Source organism: Carlito syrichta, unplaced genomic scaffold (genome assembly GCF_000164805.1).
Source record: "Carlito syrichta isolate Samal-C Ts95f unplaced genomic scaffold, Tarsius_syrichta-2.0.1 Scaffold308087, whole genome shotgun sequence".
Taxonomy (NCBI): Eukaryota; Metazoa; Chordata; class Mammalia; order Primates; family Tarsiidae; genus Carlito; species Carlito syrichta.
Genome location: NW_007252183.1, coordinates 176312 through 198135, shown reverse-complemented (window position 1 = coordinate 198135; position 21824 = coordinate 176312). Strand labels below are relative to the sequence as shown.

General features: G+C 38.8%; 1 protein-coding gene and 1 pseudogene across 1 annotated transcript; both read left to right on the top strand.

The window, feature by feature from the left end:
- The first annotated feature begins 1832 nt into the window (after positions 1-1832).
- On the top strand, positions 1833-2300 carry LOC103267264 (ribonuclease 7). Its single transcript, XM_008064869.1, has one exon. It carries the CDS (start codon positions 1833-1835, stop codon positions 2298-2300), a length of 468 nt encoding a protein of 155 aa, XP_008063060.1.
- Positions 2301-14123: 11823 nt separating this feature from the next.
- On the top strand, positions 14124-14454 carry LOC103267263 (annotated as a pseudogene).
- The last annotated feature ends 7370 nt before the right edge of the window (positions 14455-21824 follow it).

Genomic DNA, 21824 nt, shown 5'->3' with positions numbered 1-21824 from the left:
ATCACAGCCACTTTATGTAAATGTGATGTACATATAAGTGCGTTCTACACTACACCTGAGCACTCAAAACCCTACCCTTTTCACACTTCACCCTACACTCAGCCCTATGCAAAATGCCATGTTACTTGTGTGCCCTTTGCAGTTGAGAACGGTTTTTTCCTGTCTAGCTAGCCATTCCTGGAAAGTCCATTTACTTCCATGTAAGTCCATTTCTCAGAAGTCCATGTCTCAGCCAATGTCTCTGGGTCATTTCATCTGCTCCATAAATATTTGTTGAAAAATTCTATTCATCTCAGTTTTCTAGGCCTTCACCCCCACGCAGAGTGATATTCCTCTGCCTCTACATCTCTGCTCTCCTGAGGGTCACGGGAACCCCAGAGCAGCACAGACCCAGACTCTCCACACAGCTGAAACCACCCCTAGGAACAGGGTACATGAAGTGGTAAAAGCACTAAGGCAGGGTGTTGAGAGCAGCAACACCAACAGCATTTTCAAACACAAAATGGCCTGTCTTTAAGTTCTGCTATGTTCAATAAATAAGGAGGGAAATAGTAAAATTGAGAGGCCTGAGTGCCTTCTCCAGGAGTAGCCAAGTGGCCTTGGTTGACACCTGGAATTGAAGGGCCAGAGTCATGAATCAATGTGCAGTAGCTGAGCCTCTAGGAATGATGCTGGGCATTGTGATGGTAACTATTCACTGCTTCCCTTGTCTTCTCGGTCTGCTCCAAAAGATGAGCAGTATCACCTGATGACTAGGAATCAGATACAGTAACTTCCTAAGCTATTCTACCTGCTCCTCAGATCAGAGCAGCAATCCTTAACCACAGTGATTGGTGCTTCCCAGGATAATAGACTAGAAGTGTGTATGGGAAGAGATAAATAACAACTCTTCCAGAAATTAATTTAGGTTGGCACCTGGATCAGGTGCTTTATTAGAGTCATCAAAACCATGTGGCCAGGGGACCAATATGTCTTTGAATGCAAGAATTCAAGCTTCCTCATTGCTGAACATGTCTAGGCAGCTACACGTATCCGTAGGCATTCACTTCTCTGGGACATGTAATTGGAGAGGCATGAGTCTGATTCATTTCCCCATCCAGGGATGTTTCCTAGTCCGCCCCTAAACAGAAGCATCACAGCCTCAGCCAGCTTTAAAGGAGGCAGGCAGCGAGAAGAGGCCCGCAGAGATCTGACAACCCAGCAGTACGTGGACACAGCTTCGACCCACTGAGCAGGAGCCACAGCACGAGGAGTCACAACACTAAGTGCAGAGACGAGGCCTGCCTCAGGACCTGGTAAGGAGAGGAGATAGAGGAAGAGGGAGGGATTCTGACCAAATGGAGTACACTCAACTGAGTGTCAAGACAGGCAAGGGAGGGACTCTATCTAGGGGATAAGGGCACATATATGGGGGAGAGAAGAGAGTGATCTTGCCGGTGGAGGCGCAAAATGGAACATAATGGGAGCACAGAGGAGATGATAATGAGGATGTGGAGGGGGTGAGACACAGACATTGTGACTTAGGAACACAAAAAGGATGGGACTTGAGAAAGAGGAGACAGGACAAAGAGTAGGAAGTAACAGGGACAGAATGATGGGATAGAATGTGAGGAACATGGGGCCACAGGATTGGGGATTGTGTCACAGTGGATGTGGGCACACAGAGGGGGAGGAAGAGATGAGACCGAGTGAGGAAGGAGGAGACTACAAGGTAGAGAAAAGGGTGATGAGTTAGAATGAAGAGGCATAGTACGGCTCACTTCTCAGCTTACCATGGCCTGCTTTCTGTCCCAGGTACCCGGCTCTCCATTCTGACGGTTCCCTCTTGAGAAATGGCACCAGTCAGAGCAGGATTCTGCCCCCTGCTGCTCCTGCTGCTGGGGCTATGGGTGGCCATGATCTCAGTCAGTGCCAAGCCCGGGCATGTGACCGACGCTGGGTGGTTTAAAACTCAGCACGTGCAGAACAAACGTCGATCATGCAAAGCCGCCATGGAGAACATCAACAAGCACACAAAACATTGCAAAGACCGCAACACCTTCCTGCAAACAACCTTCTCCAAGGTGGCCGCCACCTGCAGGACCCCCAGTATAGCCTGCAAGGATGGCCAGAAAAACTGCCACAAGAGCCGCGGGGCTGTTTCCATGACCTTGTGTGAAGTTACCTCAGGGAAGTACCCAAATTGCAAGTACAAGGAGAATCATCTGAAGAAACGTTACATAGTGGCCTGTAACCCTCCTCAGAAAGGGGACTCTAAGAAATTCAAGCTGGTTCCCGTGCACTTGGACAACATCCTTTAGGTTTCCAGGTTTCCTCAGTCTTTGGTCAAGCCTCGGCTTCCTTTCCAGTCCTTTCTTTCACCACCCAGAGCACTCTCTTCCTCTCATATCTTGGTGGTCTTCCTCCTTTGGCCTTTTCTGACCGGGAGACTGACACTTCCCTGACCTGACCTCCAGAGGAGATGATCTTTCATCTTTTTGTTGCTGTTTTCCCAGAAGCTTATCCTCAAGAGAGGGACTGAGCAAGAGCCCTTTCTTGAAAGGTATGATTTCCCTGGTCTATGCCTTTGTTTGTGTCTCCCCTGCCCCATGTCATCATAGCAGCATGACAATGGGAGGAAATAAATGGAAGGGGGGTATATGAGATTTGTGTATAGAGTTGTTTCTGTTCCTGAACTAGAAATCTTCCCCAGCTCTGATGTGGTAGTGAGGTGACCTGTATGGAGCGAGATGGCCTGAAGAAAAGAAGAAGACAGAAATACCACTTCATATATACATAGCACATCATGCATAAATGCACAGGAATCCTCTGATCTCTTATGACATAGACTTGTCTATTTATGGACGAAGAAATTGAGACTTCAGAAAATGTAATGAATTAAAGACCTTGTCTAATTGGTTAGTAGGAGAACCTGGACTCATACATAATTCTTGTTTCTCTAAATGCAATGGATTTTCCTCTGTCCCAGTTGGTCAAGAAAGCAAACACCATTGTAGGGTCAAGAGAAGAACTAGGTAACAATTCACCCGTGAAGAAATGTACTTGAGAGTTCTGAAGAGCCAGTTACCCTGTGTTGGCTGCAATGATGGCTATTACCTAGCTAGCCAAGAGATTGTTTATGAGGTGTTCCAGGATCTTGATCCATTTTCTCTCTCTGACTGTCCCTCCGCCTTCTCTAGTCCACTGTTCTTCAGACCTGGACCTCGGTCTGGCTCTGACTAGATCCCCTTGGCCTGAAGGAATAAGGTAAAGGGGGTGTCTCGCTTCATCCCTTTGATCCAGGATCCCACTTCCCTTGACCCAAAGGGACTTCCTTGGCCCCAGCCTGCCTGTCACAAACAGGCTGGTGGGAGCTTCCAGAGCTTCCTTTCTCCGGATAATGATCTCCTCTGCCTCTGTTGCTTCCCTGGCCCATCACTATCCTCTTCTCTCTTCAACTCAGTCCAGATAAACTGCCCCGTGTTCCACACTCACCCTACTCCAGACCCAAAACATGATTAGACATTCTAAACCCTGCTGAGGGTCCTACTCTGTCTTTCCTTTTTCACCAACTCCAATGAAACTTTACTGCTGACTAGAGTCAGAGCAAGATTTGGTGCCAGAGTCAGGTGTAAATACTGATTCAGTCTTTCCTAGCTGGGTGTTCTTGATCAAGTGACAATTCTATTTCCCTATAGGAAAACAAGAGCAATCCTACCTGCCAAACAGGATTGTAAGACAATTTAGAAATGACACACATGAAGCTCTAGACAGCCCCAAGTATGGTCTAAGATAACCATAACTAGTAGCAGTGGTTGTGGTAGGAGTAGCAATACCCACCTTTGGAAAGCAGACTGACCAAAGCAAACACCCACTCAGGTACTAGTGAGAAGAGACCTAGGTACTGCTAGAAGAGATCTTCTTCCACTAGAGTATAGTTCATGAATGGGCTGGAGGACATGCTTGCAGGCAGGGGATCCAGGTTGTTTGAGATGATGAGGACAGAAGGTAGGAAAACGGTAATAAAAAAAGAAAAGGAGAGAAGACCGTTGAACAATTCAAACAGAATGTGGGCCAATAAGTAGGTGAGTTGGACATCACAGAGGCTTGAAAGCACAGGAACATTTAAATGCACATTGTGGCCTAATATCTAAGTGAAAAAATAACTATTCCCTGGAAACATACATCGCCATCATAGAATGGACTTCTGGAATACTTGAATAAATCTGAAGTTTTATCCAAAATCTGAATTTGTTTGAATTCCTGTGATCACTATATCATACATTCACCATTCTAAAGAGATGATTTTCCACTGAGTACATTGAAAATCAAGATACATGGAGACAGTTGATTTTTTGTCTTCCCCTTTTTCTTTTGTCACAATTCTGTATATTCTCTTTTGTTGCTGTTGTTCTGAGTCAAAGTCTCACTCTATCACCCAGACAGAGTGCATTGGCATGCTCATGGCCACCTCAGCCTTGACCTGCTGGGCTCAGGTTTCCTTCTGCCTCAGACTTCCAAGTGACTGGAACCACAGATCCCTGCCACCATGCCTGGCTAATGTTTTTATTTATGTAGAGATGAGGTCTTGCCAAGGTGTGTCTGCTGATCTCCAACCCGTGGGCTCAGGCTATCTTCTCTCCTCTCCCTCCCAAAGTGCTGGAATTACCGGCTTGAGCTACCTCACCTCGTCAATTCTTCTTATTCTTTATTGATGATGGTTTCCTTTTTTTTTTCTCTTATAAACATTATGGTTTAAGAAATAGTCTCCTCACAAAATTTAAAATAGTTAAAATATGTCTTTAATGATCCTCCCAAAAGAATAATTTTCAAATAGGACATTTTCTTGAAAGACTTGTCACCTAAATAGGATTCAATAACAAAAAAGTGCTAAAGTAATCTGTGTGAAACATCTAACTGCAAAACCTTGCTTGACATAAGTAATATCATAGCTTGCTTGACATAAGTCACTCCATTTTGTAACAGATCCTCCATCTTAACCCAGAGATGAACCCCCCCACCCATGTAACCTTCCTGTAATCCCAGGATGTATCCTCCCATAATCAGAAGCCCATATTCTTGTTCCCCTCAGTGCTTGAAAACTCCCTAAATGCTAGTTCCATATCTAATCATAACTGTCAAATGTTCTGCCAGGAAATGTAATCATAAGCAGACAGCTTTCATGATTTTTGCCTTTATAAACCCACTGCTTTCTCTGTTCGGGGTTGAGAGTTTTCCTGGCACTAGCCTACTCTCAACCACCAGCTAGTAAAGAACTCGAAAATTCGACCCTCTGCATGTTGGTATCTCCTTTCTCTCAATTCGGCTATAACATGTGGTCACGGAGGTCAGAATAATTACAGCCTTGGGGGGATACTAACCGTGAAGGGGCAGAGGAGTCCTCTGAAGATCTGGATGTGTTCTCTTGGCCTGGATATATTTACTATGTGAAAACTCATTGAACTGTACACTTAAGATATGTGTAGTTTTCTGGATGTAAGTTATACCTCAATTTCAAAAATCTTTGCAGAAGTACAGTTAAGGATATTTTATTTTCATAATAAATGATAATGCACCAATTCTAAAAAGATTATGATATAATTAAATTAAGGTGGATTATGATATAATCTACTATTTATTGTTCTGCCTTGTTCTGTTCATTAAATTAAGTAGTATTGGTGCTATTTATTAAATGTTTATAAGTACTTTGTGCTCAGAAAGTACAATTGACCCTTGAACAACACAGGAGTTAGGGGACCCATTACCCTGTGTAGTAAAAAATCCAGTCGAATTTTTGACAGACCAAGAACATATCCACCAATAGCCTACTGTTGACTGAAAGCCTCACCAATAACATATACAGTCAATTAACTCATATTTTGTGTGTTGTATGCATGATATGTGGCATTTTTACAATAAAGCAAGCTTCACAAAAGAAAATGTTATTAAGAAAATCTTAACTAGGTGCAATGGCTCCCACCTGTAATCCCAGCACTTTGGAAGGCTGAGGTGAGAGGATTGCTTGAGTCCAGGTGTTAAAGATCTGCCTGGGCACCATAATGAGGCCTTGTCTCTACAAAAACTCAAAAAATCAGCTGAATGTGGTAGTGCATGCCTGTAGTTCCAGCTATTCAGGAGGCTGAGCCTGAAGGATTGCCTGACCCCAGGAGGTCAAGACTGTGGTGATTCATGGTTGTGCTGCTGTGCGCCAGTCTGAGAGACAGAGTGAGACCCCAGACAAGAAAGGAAGATAAAAGGAAAGAAATAAATAAGGAGGGAGAGGGAGGACGGGAGGGAAGGAGGGAAGGAGGGAGGAGAGAAGAGGGGGAAGGAAGGAGGGAGGGAAGAGAAAACAAAGAAAATGACAAAGAAGTCAGGGGCAGGTGGTTCACACCTGTAGTTCCAGTGCTTTGGGAGTCCACAGCAGGGGGATGGCTTGAGTTCAGGAGTTTGAGGCTACAGTAAGCTATGATCACTGCACTCCAACCTGGGCAACGGAGTGAGAATTGTCTCAAAAAAAGGAAAAAAATTAAAAAGAAGAGAAAATATCTTCACTATTCATTAAGTGGAAGTGGATCATTATAAAACTCTTCATCTTCCTCACCTTCTCGTTGAATAGACTGAGCAGGAGGAAGAAAAGGGCTTGGTCCAGCTGTCTCAGGGGTGGGAGAGGTGGAAGAAAACTCACACATAAGTGGACTTGTGCAGTTCAAACCCGTGTTATTCAAGGGTCAGCTGCACATGAAGTTCTTGCTAACGTCACCGAGCTGCCACACTTTCCTATGATTTATGTTACCTGTCACCTACCTTTTCTATTTTTTAATGATGTGAAAATTATTAATAATAATTGTATTATATGTATCATAAACTTTCATAACCATTAATTACAACTTAGATAAAAATAATCTATGTGGGCCATGCGTGGTAACTCATGTCTGTAATCCTAGAACTTTGGGAAGCTGAGGCAGGAGGATGACTTAAGGCCAAGAGTTTGAGACCAGCCTGGGAAACATAGCAAGACCCATGACTAAAAAAAAAATTGTTTTAATTAGCCACGCATGGTAGCCAATGCTTGTAGTTCTAGCTACTCAGGATACTGAGGCGGGAGGATCACTTGAGTTCAGAAGTTTGAAGTTATAGTGATTGCACACTGTACTTCAGCCTGGGCAACAAGCAAGATTCCCATCTCCAATAAAAGTAATAATAATAATAAAATGCATTTATACATCTACTGGCTAATAGACTTGCTATATTTTTTTAAAGTTCTTAAGGAAAATTTCACTCCAAGTCATACCTAGAATGTACGCCAATATTTTAAAGTTGATTCCCAGAGGTATCCTAATAGGAAAGAGGATGTTAAATTAGCCCTCTTTGCAGATGACACTATTCTAAACCTCAAAAACCCAAGAGAATCTGTCAAAAACCTCATTGCACTGATAAAGGACTTTGACACATCTCAGGGTACAAAATAAATGTGTAAAAGTCAGTCACTTTCCTATACACCAACAATAAACAAACAGAACCCCAAATAAAAAACACTATCCCATTCACAATACCCCTCCCAAAATGAAATACCTTGGCATATACCTAACCAGAGGTCAAAGACCTTTACAACAAAAACTACAAAATACTGCTCAAAGAAATCAAAGATGACACAAACATATGGGAAAATATTCCATGCTCATGGATTGGAAAAATCAGCATTGTTAAGATGTCCATCCTACCCAAGGCAATCTACAGATTTAATGCAATACTCATTAAATTACCAGAAGCATTCTTCTCAGACCTGGGAACAACAATACAGGAATTCACATGAAAACATAAATGACCAAAAATAACCAAAACAATCCTCAGCAAGAAAATTAAAAAGTGGAAGGCATCACACTCCCATACTTTAAGGTTTATTATAAAGCTACTATCGTCAAAACAGTCCAGTATTGGTACAAGAACAGGCATATAGACCAGTGCAACAGGATAGAGATTCCAGAAGCAAAACCTCAATTTCTCAACCAACTCATCTTTGACAAAGCCTTCACCAGCAACAACTGAGGAGAGGAGAACCTATTCAGTAAATGGTACCGGGAAAACTGGCTGACCACGTACTTGCAGAAGATGAAAACAAGACCCCTACCTATCACCACACAGAAAAATCAACTCTAAATGGATCAAATACCTAAACATAAAACCTCAAACTATAAAAGCCTTAGAAAATGCAGGAGACACCCTTATGGAAATTGGAACTGGCAAGCAATTCCTGGTCAAAACCCCAAGTACCCATGCCATAAGAGATAAGATAGACAAGTGGGACCTTATCAAACTGACAAGCTTCTGCAAAGTCAAATAAACCATTGAGAGAGTGGGGAGACAGCCCACAGACTGGAAAAAAATATTTGTCAACTGTATGTCTGGCAAAGGCCTAACATCTAGGATCTACAAGGAACTCAAATGTGCTGAAAAGAAAAAAAAACAAACAACCCCATAACAAAGTGGGCAAAAGATATGAATAGACGCTTCTCAAAAGAAGACATACAAGCAGCCAACAAATACGAGAAAAAATGCTCAGCCTCACTAGTCATCAAAGAAATGCAAATTAAAACCACACTGAGATACCATGTAACTCCAGCCAGGATGGCCATCATCAATAACTCAAAAAACAACATATGCTGGAGAGGCCCAAGGGTTAGGCCCATATACATTTAAAATTGTTATAGCTTCTTATTGAATTGATTCCTTTATCATTATATAATAACTATGTCTTTTTTATTGTTAATTTGAATCTTTTTTATCTGATACGAGAATGGCTACTCCTGGCTCTTTTTGTGTGTGTGTGGTCTTACTCTGTCACCCAAACTGGAGTGCAGTGGCACAATCTTGGCTCACCGCAACCTGAATCTCACTCCTGGGATCAAGTGATCCTTCTGCCTCAGCCTCCCAAATAGTTGGGACTTCAAGTGCATGCATCCCTGTTCGACTAATTTTTTTAACTTTTTGTAGGGATGAGGTCTCACTATGTTTTCCAGGCTGATCTCGAACTCCTGGGCTAAAGAAATTCTCTCATCTTGACCTCCCAATGTGCTGGATTTACAGGTGGGAGCCACTGTACTCAGTCTCTGAAAATCATTTTTTATTTTAGGAAAAAGAATTTATTTTGCACATACCACATACCTCACACAGTTGGTACTTTGTATATTAGAATTGTGGAGTTTTTAATATGCTTGTGTTTGAAGGTGGAGGAAATTCTTAGAAGATAAATTTTTATCATCTTTCATTAGTTAATAGATACATGTGTTAGTTTAAAAAATATATTCACAAACTTCTGCTCCCTTCAATGTGCAAGTGTGGGTTGCACTTAGTGATTAACTTTGAATAAACAGAGTACAGCAGAAACAATAGCATTTTGCACAGGTTTAAAAAAAAACCTGTGACACCCATCTTGGGCACTGGCTCTCTCTTGAGTCACTTGCTCTAGGGGAAAACAACTGCCATGTCTGAGGACACTGTGGAGAGGTCCACCTGGTAAGATAAGGAACTGATACATTTGGCCAACCGTAAATGAAAAACAGTGAAAAACAAGCACATGTGTGACCTTAGAAACACAATGTCTACCTCCAGATTACTATTGCCCTGGCCAACAGTTTGACTGTAACCGTATGAGACTTTGGTTAGGCACTCCAGAGAAATGTTGAGTAGAATTGGTAAGAACAGATACCTATGTCTTTCTTCTAATTATAGTGGGAAGGCATTCAGTTTACTCTATGATGTATATGAGCTGTACATTTTTATGTAGAGACTCTTTATAAGGCTAAGAAGCACATTTGCATTCCTAGTTTGCCAGTGAGTTTTTATCTCAAATAAACATTGCATTTTGGTAAAATTTTTGCATCTATTTAAGTAATCATATATATTTTTTATCTTGTTGTATAATAAGTTACATTGGTTTATTTTAAAATTTTAAACCAATCTTGCATCACTGGGTAAAATCTCACTTGGCCATGATATATTATCTTGATATATTTATAGATTCTACTTATAATCCCAGCATTTTGGGAGGCTGAGGCATGAGAATCACTTGGGGCTAGGAATTCCAGGCCAGTCTGGGCAACAGAACAGGACTCTGTCTCTAAAAACAATTTTAAAATAAAAATATTTTGCATTTTTTTGAATAAGGGATGTACAGTTTGTAGTATTTTTCTAATATTTTGGTCTAAATTTTATATTGGATAATGCTTGCCTAATGAAATGAGTTGCATAATGTGTCTCATTCTTTTATTTTCTAAAAGATTTATGTAGATATTGTATTCTCTTTTTTCTTTAAGTATTTGACAAAACTCACCAGTGAATTGATCTTGACCTGAAGTCTTCTTGGTGGAATGATTTTTAGCTACAAATTCTATTTACTTAATAGTACAAAGTAATTCAGGTCATCTATTTCGTCTTGAGTGAGTTGGCAGTTTGTCTTTCAAGTTAATATCCTCTCATCAAAGTTGTCAGTTTTTTTATATAGTTGTTCGTGGTATTGCTTATTCAACTTAACGAATGTAGAATCTGCAGTAATTTGTTTTTTTTCTATTGCTTTTCAACCTGAAATTTCATTGATCTGCTACTATCTCATGCCTTCTGATTATTTTGAACTTAATTTGCTCTTATTTTTCTAGTTTCTTAGCATAAAGCCTAGCTCATTGACTTGAGACCATTCTTCATTACTAATAGAAGCATGTCATGCACACACAAAAAGTCTTCTCTAAGCAATACCTTAGGCATAACCTCCAAATTTTGATCTATACATTTTAATTTTATTTTAGTTCAGAAAATTTTCTAAAGTCTCCTGTGAGTTCTTCTTTAGGTCATGGTCTATATAGAAGTGTGATATTCAATTTCCAAACATATGGGACTTCTCATACAGCTTCCTGTTTTGAATTCTAGTTTGATTCTGCTGTGTTCAGAGAACATACTTTTAAATACTTTTGTATTTATTGAGACTAGTTCTATGGCTTAGGGTACATTTTCTCCTGATTAATTTTTGCGTGCCCTTGAAAAGATGTCTATTCTGTTTATTGAATGGAGTCTTCTATAAATATTGATGAAGGCTAGTTGGTTGAAAGTGTTGTTTAAGTTAATACCTACACTGATTTTCTGTCTACATGTTCTATGACCGAAAGAGGTATTAAAATTGCCAATCATAATTATGGATGTATCTATTTTTGCTGTATACATTTTTAAGGTCTGTTATTATTTGCGAATACATTTGAGGATTCTTATGACCTCTTGATTAACTGATCACTACAATTTTGAAATGTTACTTTTACGTCTGATAATCATTTTTTGCCTGAAATTACATTCTGTGATATTAACATATTCTCTTTAACTTTCTTTACTTAAAAAGCTTTATTAAGATATAATTAAAATATATTAGCCTGTCCATATTCAAAGTATAAATTTGATAAGTTTTTACTTGTATATACACTGAAAATACATCACAATTAAGAAACTGAACATCTCAGTCACCCATGAAATTTTGTTGTGATTCATGGTAATCCCTGCCTTCCACATCCCTCAAACTCTTATTCTTAGGCAAACATTGATCTAACTTCTGTTCTACAGGTTAATTTGCATTTTCTATAATTTTGTATCAATGGAATTTTAAAGGATAAGCATTTCTTGACTGGCTTACTTTTAAAACATAATTATTTTTAGATTTTTCTTCCAAGGTTTTGAGTTTCTCTTTTATAGCTGAGTGGAATTTCATTGCTTGTATATATTACAATTTGTTTTTCCATTCACCTGATTATTGATATTGAGGTTGTTCCCATTTGGGGACTATTTCAAACAGAGCTGTCATAGAAGTTTCTATAGATGTCTTCGTATCGGCATATGCTTTTATTTCTCTTGAGTATATTCCTTGGTATTGAAATGCTCATATGTTTAACCAAGAAGTTGCAAATAGTTTTCCAAAGTTGTACCATGTTACCTTCCCACTAGCGTTATATGAAAGTTCCAGTTACTCTATATTCTCTCCAATGCTTGCAACCATTATGACTATCTAACTTCAGAACATTTTTTTCACCCCCAAATGAAATCCCAAAACCATGAGCACTCATTCCCTTTTCTTCCTTCTCCTGACCCCTGGTAATTACTAATTTGTTTTCTGCCTCTAGTATTTGCTTTCAGGACATTTTATATAAATGAAAGCATATAATATGTGGCATTGTGTGTCTGGTTTCTTTCACTTAGCATAATGTTTTCAAGTTTCATCCACGTAGAATGTATCAGCAGTTCATTCTTTTTAAGATTGAATAATATTCCATTGTATAAATAAAAGACATTTTGTTAATTCATTCACTAGTTGATGGACGTCTGGGTTGTTTCTACTATTTAACTACTGTGCGTAATGCTACCATGAATGTTTATGTACAAGTTTTTGACTAAACATCTGTTTGCAATTTTCTTGGGTATATACCTAGGAGTGAAAATTCCTGGGTCATGTGAGAAATGTGTTTAAATCTTTGAGAAACCACTAACTGTTTTCCACAGTGGCTACATCATTATATATTCCCAATAGCAATGTATGGGTGTTCTAGTTTCTCTACATCCTCACCCATACTTGTTATTTTAATTTTAAAGCAAGTATAACCATTGTGAGTGGATGTGAATGATATCTCATTGTGATTTTAATTTACATTTCCCTGACTAATGATGTTGAACATTTTCTTTCATGTATTTATTAGCCATTTGTATATGTTATGTTGAGAATGTCTATTCAAACCCTTTGCCCACTTTGTTTTTGTGTGTGTCTGGGTCTCACTTTGTTCCCTAGGCTGGAGTGTAGTGGCACGACCAGGGCTCACCATAGCCTCAATCTTCTGGGCTCAGGTGGTCCTTCCACTTCAGTCTCTCAAGTAGCTAAAATTACAGGTGTGCACTACCCTGCCTGACTAATTTTTTTTATTTTTGTAGAGATGAGGTCTCATTATGTTGTCTAGACTGGTCTCAAACTCCCTGGCTCAAACAATCTTCCTGCCTCAGCCTCCCAAAGTGCTAGGTTTATAGACGTGTGCCACCGTGCCTGGGCTAAAATTTATATTTCTGCATGTTTATTCCTAGTATGTGGAAATATTATTGTTTATTTATTGCTTTTATTTTTTTAAACATTGCTGTTTTCAGTTATTACTTCTAGTACTTGCTTTGTAGATGTCATAAGATTTATACATACAAGATTATGTCATCTGTGATTATTTTATATCTTTCCATTTAAGTGATTTTCCCTCTGGCCTTGTTTGGCTGGCTATAAACTCAAATATAATGGTCAATAAAAGAGGTGAGAGCAGACATTTTTGCCTTGCTCTAGACCTTAGGGATAGTATTTAATCTTTCACCAGAAATGTGTTGTTAGCTGTAAGATTTTTGCAACTACCTTTCATCAGATTGAGGACATTCTCTTCTATTTCTAGTTTGCTGAGACTTTTTATAAGGAATAGATTTTGAATTTTGTACAGTTTTTTGCATCTATTGAAGTAATTGTTGGGGGTCTTTTCAGTATGTTAAAATAGTGAATTACTTCAATTCATCTTTTACAAATTAGTTAATGTATTTATTCTGAGATGGAGTCTCACTCTGTTGCCCAGTCTGGAGTGCAGTGGCCATTCACAGCATGGACTTACTACTGATCAGCATGGGAATTTTTACTTGCACCATTTCCAGCTGGGGTCAGTTCTCCCCTCCTTAGGCAAACTGGTGGGCCTCCACTCCCAGGAGTTCACTGTACTGATGCTGATCTTAGTGAGAACACCCCATCAACATACACACTGGACTGCCACATTACAGCCACAACAGTCCAGAATCACTCAAGAGATTCTCCCAATTCAACTTTCCCAGCCGTGGGAACTACAGACAGGTGCCACAGCACCTGACACACCAACTGATTTTTGAATACTAAAGCAACCTTTTTTCCCTACGATAAATCCTACTTGGTCACGTTACATCACATTTTGTGTGTGCTGTTAGATTAGATTTGTTAAAATTGCATATAACCATTTGCCACAGTGCTCAGTCCTTCCAAGGCAGCTAAGGCCATCTTGGGGTAAGGCCTTCACTTCGTCCAGGGACTAGCACCGCACCCAGCAGCTCCATCCCGCACTCGCCACGCTATGGCCTCCGTTTGCGAGCTTGCCTGCGACTACTTGGCCCTTATTCTGCACAACGACGAGGTGACCGTCACGGAGGATAAGTGCAACGACCTTATTAAGGCCTCCGGTGTGACTGTGGAGCCTTTCTGGCCTGTCTTGTTTGCAAGGGCCCTGGCCAACGTCAACACTGGGAGCCTCATCTGTTCTGTGGGGGTTGGCGGCCCGCATCTGCAGCTCGCGCTGCCCCAGCCAGGGGTCCTGCCCTGTCCCAGAGGAGGAGAAGAAAGTGGAAGCAAAGAAGGAAGAATCTGAGGAGTCTGATGATGACATGGGATTTAGTCTGTTAGACTAAACCTTTAATAATGTGTTCAGTAAATAGCTGAACTCTGAAAAAAAAATTGCATGCAAGTTTTGCAACTATGCTCATGAAATAATATAATCTGCACATTTCTTTTCCTATCCTGTCCTTTTATGGTTTAGGGCTACCCTTCAAGTTTTTGGAAGAATTTTTATTAAATTACATAGAAGTGGTATTATTTATTGCTTAAATTTTTGGCAGAATTTTGCTAGTGAATCACTCAGGGCCTGACATTTTCTTTGTGGAAAAGGTTTTAAGTACAAATTTCAATTGTTTAATGAGTATAGGGCAATTCAGGTTATAGATTTCGTTCTTAAATTTTTTTAAAAAATTGTTTATTTTATTGTTATTGATACTATAATAATTGTACATATTTATGAGGTACATGTGACATTTTGATACATGTGTACAATATGAAATAAACATATCAGAGTGATTAGAATGTCATTTACCTCAAACATGAATCATTTCTTTGTGTTAGAAATATTCCACATCTTCTAGCTATTTAGAAATATAAAATAAATTGCTGATAACTGTAGTCATCCTACTGTGCTATCAAACACTACAACTCATTCATTCTTCTAACTGTATTTTTGTACCCATTAACCAAACTCTCTTCCTCTCCACTTCCTTTGCCTGCCTCTGGTAACTATCATCCTCCTTTGTACTTTCATGGGATCAACATGTCAACTCCCACAAATAAGTGAGAACATGCAATATGTGTCTTTCTATGCCTGACTTATTGCATATAACTTGGCACCCTTTGATGTTTAATAAATGCTTTATATTAAATCTATGACATAGTTCCCTTTCCTTCAATCTTGTTTGAATTCTTTCTCTGTCACTCTTGTTTTTGTTCTGAGTGACTCTTGAGTGTCTTTTAGGAAATTGCCCCTTAGTTGGATTTCAGTATGAAATTTAATGCAGTTGTGTGTTCTTTCATCATATTAATCCCTACAGACAGAATCTGGAACCACTCTATAGAGCTAATTCTCCAAGAAGAAAGAGGGGAGAAAATTGTGGAGTTAGTCATACTTGTAGGACTTTTGGGCCACAAGAAAGGCCACTGGTGAATAAACTCCCTCAGGACCACAAAAGATGGCAGTTTACATGACGCTCAGTGAGGAGCATGCATGATGCCTAGCCAGGCTCTATGAACTTTGTCCCAACTTTTCCTCTTCATATTAGTTTTGCATACTTGATAGGTAGTGATACTGTAATCAACAATGCTCTAAGATTAGATTTTGAAGAGGAAGGAAATGAGGAGTTCAGAGAGAAACACGGAAAGGCAACCACAGTTTCAACAGCCCTTTACTGCCTATCTCTGTATATTCCTTCAGATTTTTTCCTATGCCGAACACTCTATGAGTGACTCTTACTTATTTTAATACCTAAATTAGCAGGAAAGCAAATGTATGGAGCTCTGAGAAGGATCTTCTTTGGTCAAGAGTTTAAGAGGTCAGTGCCCTTTTTTGCGCCACCTATTCTTGTACCAGCTGTTACTTTTTTAGGTTGGAAAAATTATTTTTTCAACACTCTGCTTAGTCAGAATTTTAGAAAACACTTCACATTCACACATTTGACATAGATTTATACATACAATGAATAAAAGAGAATATAATATATTAATTTGAAATAAAAATAATTGTCAATTTTGACTACATAGTTAGATTCCCTCATTAGCATATTCCTTTACATGAACAAATCTACAAAGGAAGTTGTAGCAAATATTTGTTATTTTTTATTTTTCTATCCAGACTCTGAACCCTCTTCACATATTTGGGAAATTCTCTACTTGATCAGTCATGGTGAGAAGCAGACTCTGTCATCACAGAAAAAGCTGACAATTCCAAAATTCACTTTCCCTTCCTATTCACATGCACCTTGCCACTTTTAAAAATAGAAGCTAACATTTTAAACAGGGATGCCACTTAAAGATAACATTCTAGCGCAAGCAATGGTTGTAGAAAATCCTGATCCTTAGATATCTAATTATTATCAACAAATTGGTAGGAATAGTAAAGGATCAGAACAAGGAGAGTTAGAGTTAGTGGCATGATATTAATAGCTATAAACAGCGTGATTATAGATGACTTTCTTCTAATGATGCTGGAAGGTTTTGTTACTTGCAACCAAAGAATCCAAATGAATCCAGACTCCAAGTTTTAAGCATTTTTATAGGGCTGCACAAAGCACTTTCAGTTGCATTTAAACTTCACAATGACAACTTTAAGGAAGATATCTTTATTCCTACTATACAAATGACAAGATTAAAAGTCAATAAAAGTGGTCAGGTGTGGTGGCTGACGCCTGTAATTCCAACACTTTGGGAAATAGAAGTGGGAAGACTACTTGAGTCCAGAGATTCAGATTAGCATAGGCAGTATAGTGACACCTCGTCTCTATAAAATAAATTTTTTAAATGTTATAAAGAGTCAATAAGTTAAAATAGTAGTCTGGGTAAAATTTAATTTATAAAATAAATAAAATAGTAGTTTGAATACTTCTAAACCTGACTAATGGGGTAGCTAGTTTCAGACTTAAGCCTCCATAATAATCAAATATAAAACTAGACAAAATACACAATATAACTGCTGTTAGATTTTGGACAGTGGTTAGAACAAGTCTCACAGAACTCAAGAAAGCACTAGACTTACTATTAGTTTATTACAGCAAAAGAACAGAACTCAAAAAAGTTTATTATAGCAAAAAAACAGACTCAAGAAAGCACTATACTTACTCCTAGTTTATTACAGCAAAAGGATGCAAATCAGGGTCAGCCAAAAGAAGAGACATATAAGGTGAGGTCTAAGAGGATCTCAAAAACAAAGCTCCTGCATCCTTTCCCCATGGTGTTAGGATGAATCATGTTCCTGGCTTATTGATGTGCGACAATTTGCAGAGTATTACCAACCAGGTAATCTAACCCAAGATTAGACTGCAGAGTATTTTGGGGATTTCATGTATTGGCACAATTGATTGAATCATTGCCTCAATCTCCAGTCATCCTCCCCTTACCAGAAGTCAGGCCTGTATCACGTGGTTCAAAGCCCCAACTCTCTAATCCCATAGTTAGTCCTCAAGTATGGTCAGTCCCAGCTTGAGTCACCCCATAAACTCTCTAGGAGCCCACTAGATGACACCTTATTAGCATAAGCTTTCAGTGTCCACCATGAATACAGAGGCACGCCTATCATTTGAGATATTCTAATTGGAATCGTTCTAAGGGTTTAGGGGTCACATCTCAGTAACTGGGAATAAAGGCTAGCTACATTGTTTGTTGTACAGGAAGTAGATAATTGGATAGTTTTAAAAATACAAGTCAAAATCAGTACATTAAGCATACTATTAGGGAGCATGAATATGGCATATAAAAATAAAGGAAAATGGAGGGAAATAGGAAATGATAGACATGTGGAACACAGTCAAAAGGAGACTACGTGCACAGAATTGAGGTCATAGAAAAGAGAATGAAGCCGGGCTCGGTGGCTCAGCCTGTAATCCCGCGCCTTTGGGAGGCTGAGGTGAGTGGATTGCCTGAGCCCGCGGGTTCGAGACCCGCCTGGGCAGCAAGACCTCATCTCTACAATAAATCAAAAAAATCAGCCTGGCGTGGTAGCGCATGCCTGTAATTCCGGCTCCTCGGAAGGCTGAGGCGGAAGGATCGCCGGAGCCCAGCAGGTCGAGGCTGCGGTGGCCGGGAGCGGCCACTGCACTCCAGTCTGGGCGACAGAGTGAGACTCCAACTCAAAAAAAAAAAAAAAAAAGAAAAGAGAATGAGAATGAGGCATAGGCACAGTTGAGGATGATAACCAAAAATTTTCTAATTACAATTTAAAAAATTAAGAAGGGATTCAAAAAGCTCAGAAAAATTCAGTCCGGATAAATACATAGAAAACCACACCTAGAAACATGCAGCCAAACTCCTGCAAACTAAAAATTTTAAAAGAAGTCTTAAAAGCCACAATGGGAGACAGGGCACATTGCCTTCAGGGAAACAAAAGAATCATCACAAATTTATCAGAAGAAGTTGTAGAAACTAACAGAAAACAATGGAACACTCTCTTTAAAGTGCTGAAAGGTTTTAAAAAATTACTGCCAATCTATCTTCTTATACTAGTGAAAAATCCTTCGTGACCGAAGTTGAGATGAAGATATTAAACAAACAAAATATTGGAGACAATTCATTGCCAGTAGACATGAACTACAAAATATATATTTTTCAGACTGAACAATTAGTCAGTTGGGAACATGGAAATAGAAGAAGGAATAAACAGTACAAAAGGATAAAAATATGAGTAAATATAAAATAATGTAGTATTTACAGCAACAGTAGTAACAAGGGATTACGGAGTTTAGGATGTATGCAGAAGTTAAATGTGTGAAATCATAGGAGAGAGGTGGGAAGGGATAAATGGAGATAAATTGCTATAATGTTCTCAGCATTATTTGAAATATGATAAAATATTAATGTCAGGTCATGTTATAAGAAAAAGAACACATTTTGTAATTTAAGGTTAATAACTACAAGGATGATATTCACAGGTAAAAAATAGTTAATAAAAGAGATAAATGGTGTAATAAAAATGCTTGTTTAAAGCAGAGAAAGTCAGGAAAGCAGGAGTAAAAAAAAGAACAGATAAAGGAGAAATTTATCAAACATTTTATACCTTGATATTGATGATGGTTGCATAGATTGTAAATTGACTTTTAAAATGTTTGCATTCAAAGATGAGTTGATTGAGAAATTGAGGTTTTGCTTCTGGAATCTCAATTCTATTCCATTGATCTATATGCCTGTTCGTATACCAATACCAAGCAGTTTTGATGATTGTAGCTTTATAGTAAAGTTTGAAGTCTGGTAATGTGATACCACCTGCTTTGTTTTTTTTTTTTTTTTTGATGAGGATTGTTCTGGCTATTCTTGGTCGTTTGTGTTTCCATATAAATTCCTGTGTTGTTTTTTCTAGATCTGAGAAGAATTTTGCTGGTAATTTGATAGGTATTGCACTGAATCTGTAGATTGCCTTAGGTAAGATGGACATCTTCACAATGTTGATTCTTCCAATCCATGAGCATGGGATATTTTTCCATTTGTTTGTGTCATCTTTGATTTCTTTGAGCGAAGTTTTGTAGTTTTCATTGTAAAGGTCTTTCACATCTCTGGTTAGGAAGATGTCAAGATATTTCATTTTGTTATTGTGAATGAAATTGTGCTTTTTATTTGGGTTTCTGTTTCTTTATTATTGGTATAAAGAAATTCTCACTCATATAGTGGACCTTGATCATCCAACGCACTACCATAAGAAAATGACTGATAGTGGTGGGAAACTATGGGGAGGGAAGGGAGATGGGACTAATGGTAGTAAACATCTGTCTGGGGATGGGGAGACACCTGTTATCAACAAGGGGGCCTGAATGAAGCATATTTGTATACCTAACCCTTAACTGTACCCCACAATATCATAATAAGAAATATTGATTTAAAATAAAATAAAATAAAATAAAATCTTTGCATTGTTCAGTTGCAAAGATGGATTTTTTATGTAAATTATACTTCAACGAAGTTATTGAATAAAAGAATTGTTGGGACAAATGGAAAGCAAATATTGAGATGGTAGCCTTCATTCCATCTATCTCAGATATTACATTTAATGTAAACGTATTCAATAATCTAGTTAACTGCAAAGATTGCCACACGGAATAAAAGCGAGATCCAACTCTACGCTGTTTCTACAATACACTTATTTCATTTTGTTTTTAAGGGACAGGATCTTGCTCTATCGCCCAGGCTGGAGTGCAGTGGCATGATCATAGTTCGCTCCAGTCTCAAACTCCTAGGCTCAAGGGATCCTCTGCCTCAGTCTCCTATGTAGCTGGGACTACAGTTGCATACCATCATTCCCGGCAATTTTTTTTTTTTGTAGAAACAAGACTTGCTGCCATGTTGCTCAAGCAGTTCTTGGATCATCCATCACACCAAAGTTTGAATTTAGGCATTGTCCCTTCCTCAAGGCTTTGGGAAGAAGTCCCCAGTTTATTTTAGCAGGTGGTGATGGAACCTGAGTAGCCCGTGCTTTATGGAGTGATGAATTTGTCTATGTGGCTTGTTACTGTAGTCAGTCTTGATAATAGTAACATTTTGGATTGGCCAATTCTTTCCTTTGGAGGGTCATGCTGTCTATTGTTGGATATTTAGCAGCATCCCTGGCCTATCCCACTAAATGCTGATAATACGGCCCTCTCACCCCAGCTGTGACAACCAAAAATATCTTCATACATTGCCAAATATCCCCTAGAAGAAAAGTCATCTCTGAAGGTGACTATCTCCCACTGTGAGGCTCGTCTCTTAACAGTGACTTTCACAAGGCAGAGGTTCTTAATCCTGATGAAGCTCAATAATCATGTTTTTCTTTTGTGGGTCATATGTTCATCGTAGTTTTATCTAAAACATCTTTCCCCAACACAGGTTGAAAAATACTTTATTCTAAACATTACAAAGTTTTGAGTTTTGTTGTTTGGATCCATTTTTAGTTAATTTTTGCACATGGTGAGGTGTACGAATCAAACAGTCTTTTGTTGCAATTTTTCTAATGCGATTTGTTGGGGAAAAAAGATCTTTCTCCACTGAATTGCCTTTGAAGATTTGCCAACTATCAATTGACAACAGATGAATAGTGCTATCTTTGTACTCCTGTTCTATAGATTTAAAAAATTTTTAATGTCAGTATGACAATGTCTTAATTATAGCAGCTTTGTAATAAATACATAGAAATTTAATATTAATACATAATATATAACATAAGTAAGGCAGAGTGAGTCCTAAGGTTTCGTGTAATTCAAAGTTATTTTGACATGCTATCTTTGAATTTAGGTTATCGATTTCATTAGAAAACAGCCTATTGGGATACTTATTGGGATTACATTGGAATTATAAATCAATTTAAGGATAATTGACAATTTTCTTTTTAGTCTGGGTCTCACTGTCACCCAGGCTGGAGTGCAGTGGCACAGTCACGGCTTACTGCAGCCTCATTCTCTTGGACTCAGGCGATCCTTCTACCTCAGCCCCCAAGGAGTTGGGATAACAGGTATGCAACACCATGCCATTTCACTATGTTGCCCAGGCTGGTCTTGAACTCCTGGGCTCAAGTAAAGCTCCCGCCTCAGCCTCCCCAAGTGCAGGGATTACAGGAATGAGCCACAGCGCCCAACTCAATAACTGACATCTTAACAATATTGAGTCTTTTCATTCACAAATATGAAATGTCTCTCGATGTATTTAGGTTTTTCTTTCAACTATCTTAGCATTTTTTTCTTCATTGTACAAGTCTTAGGCATATTTTATCCCAAAGTAGTTCATA

Excerpts from the sequence above, each read along its gene's own strand:
- LOC103267264 (XM_008064869.1), top strand. The coding sequence starts at position 1,833 with ATGGCACCAGTCAGAGCAGGATTCTGCCCCCTGCTGCTCCTGCTGCTG.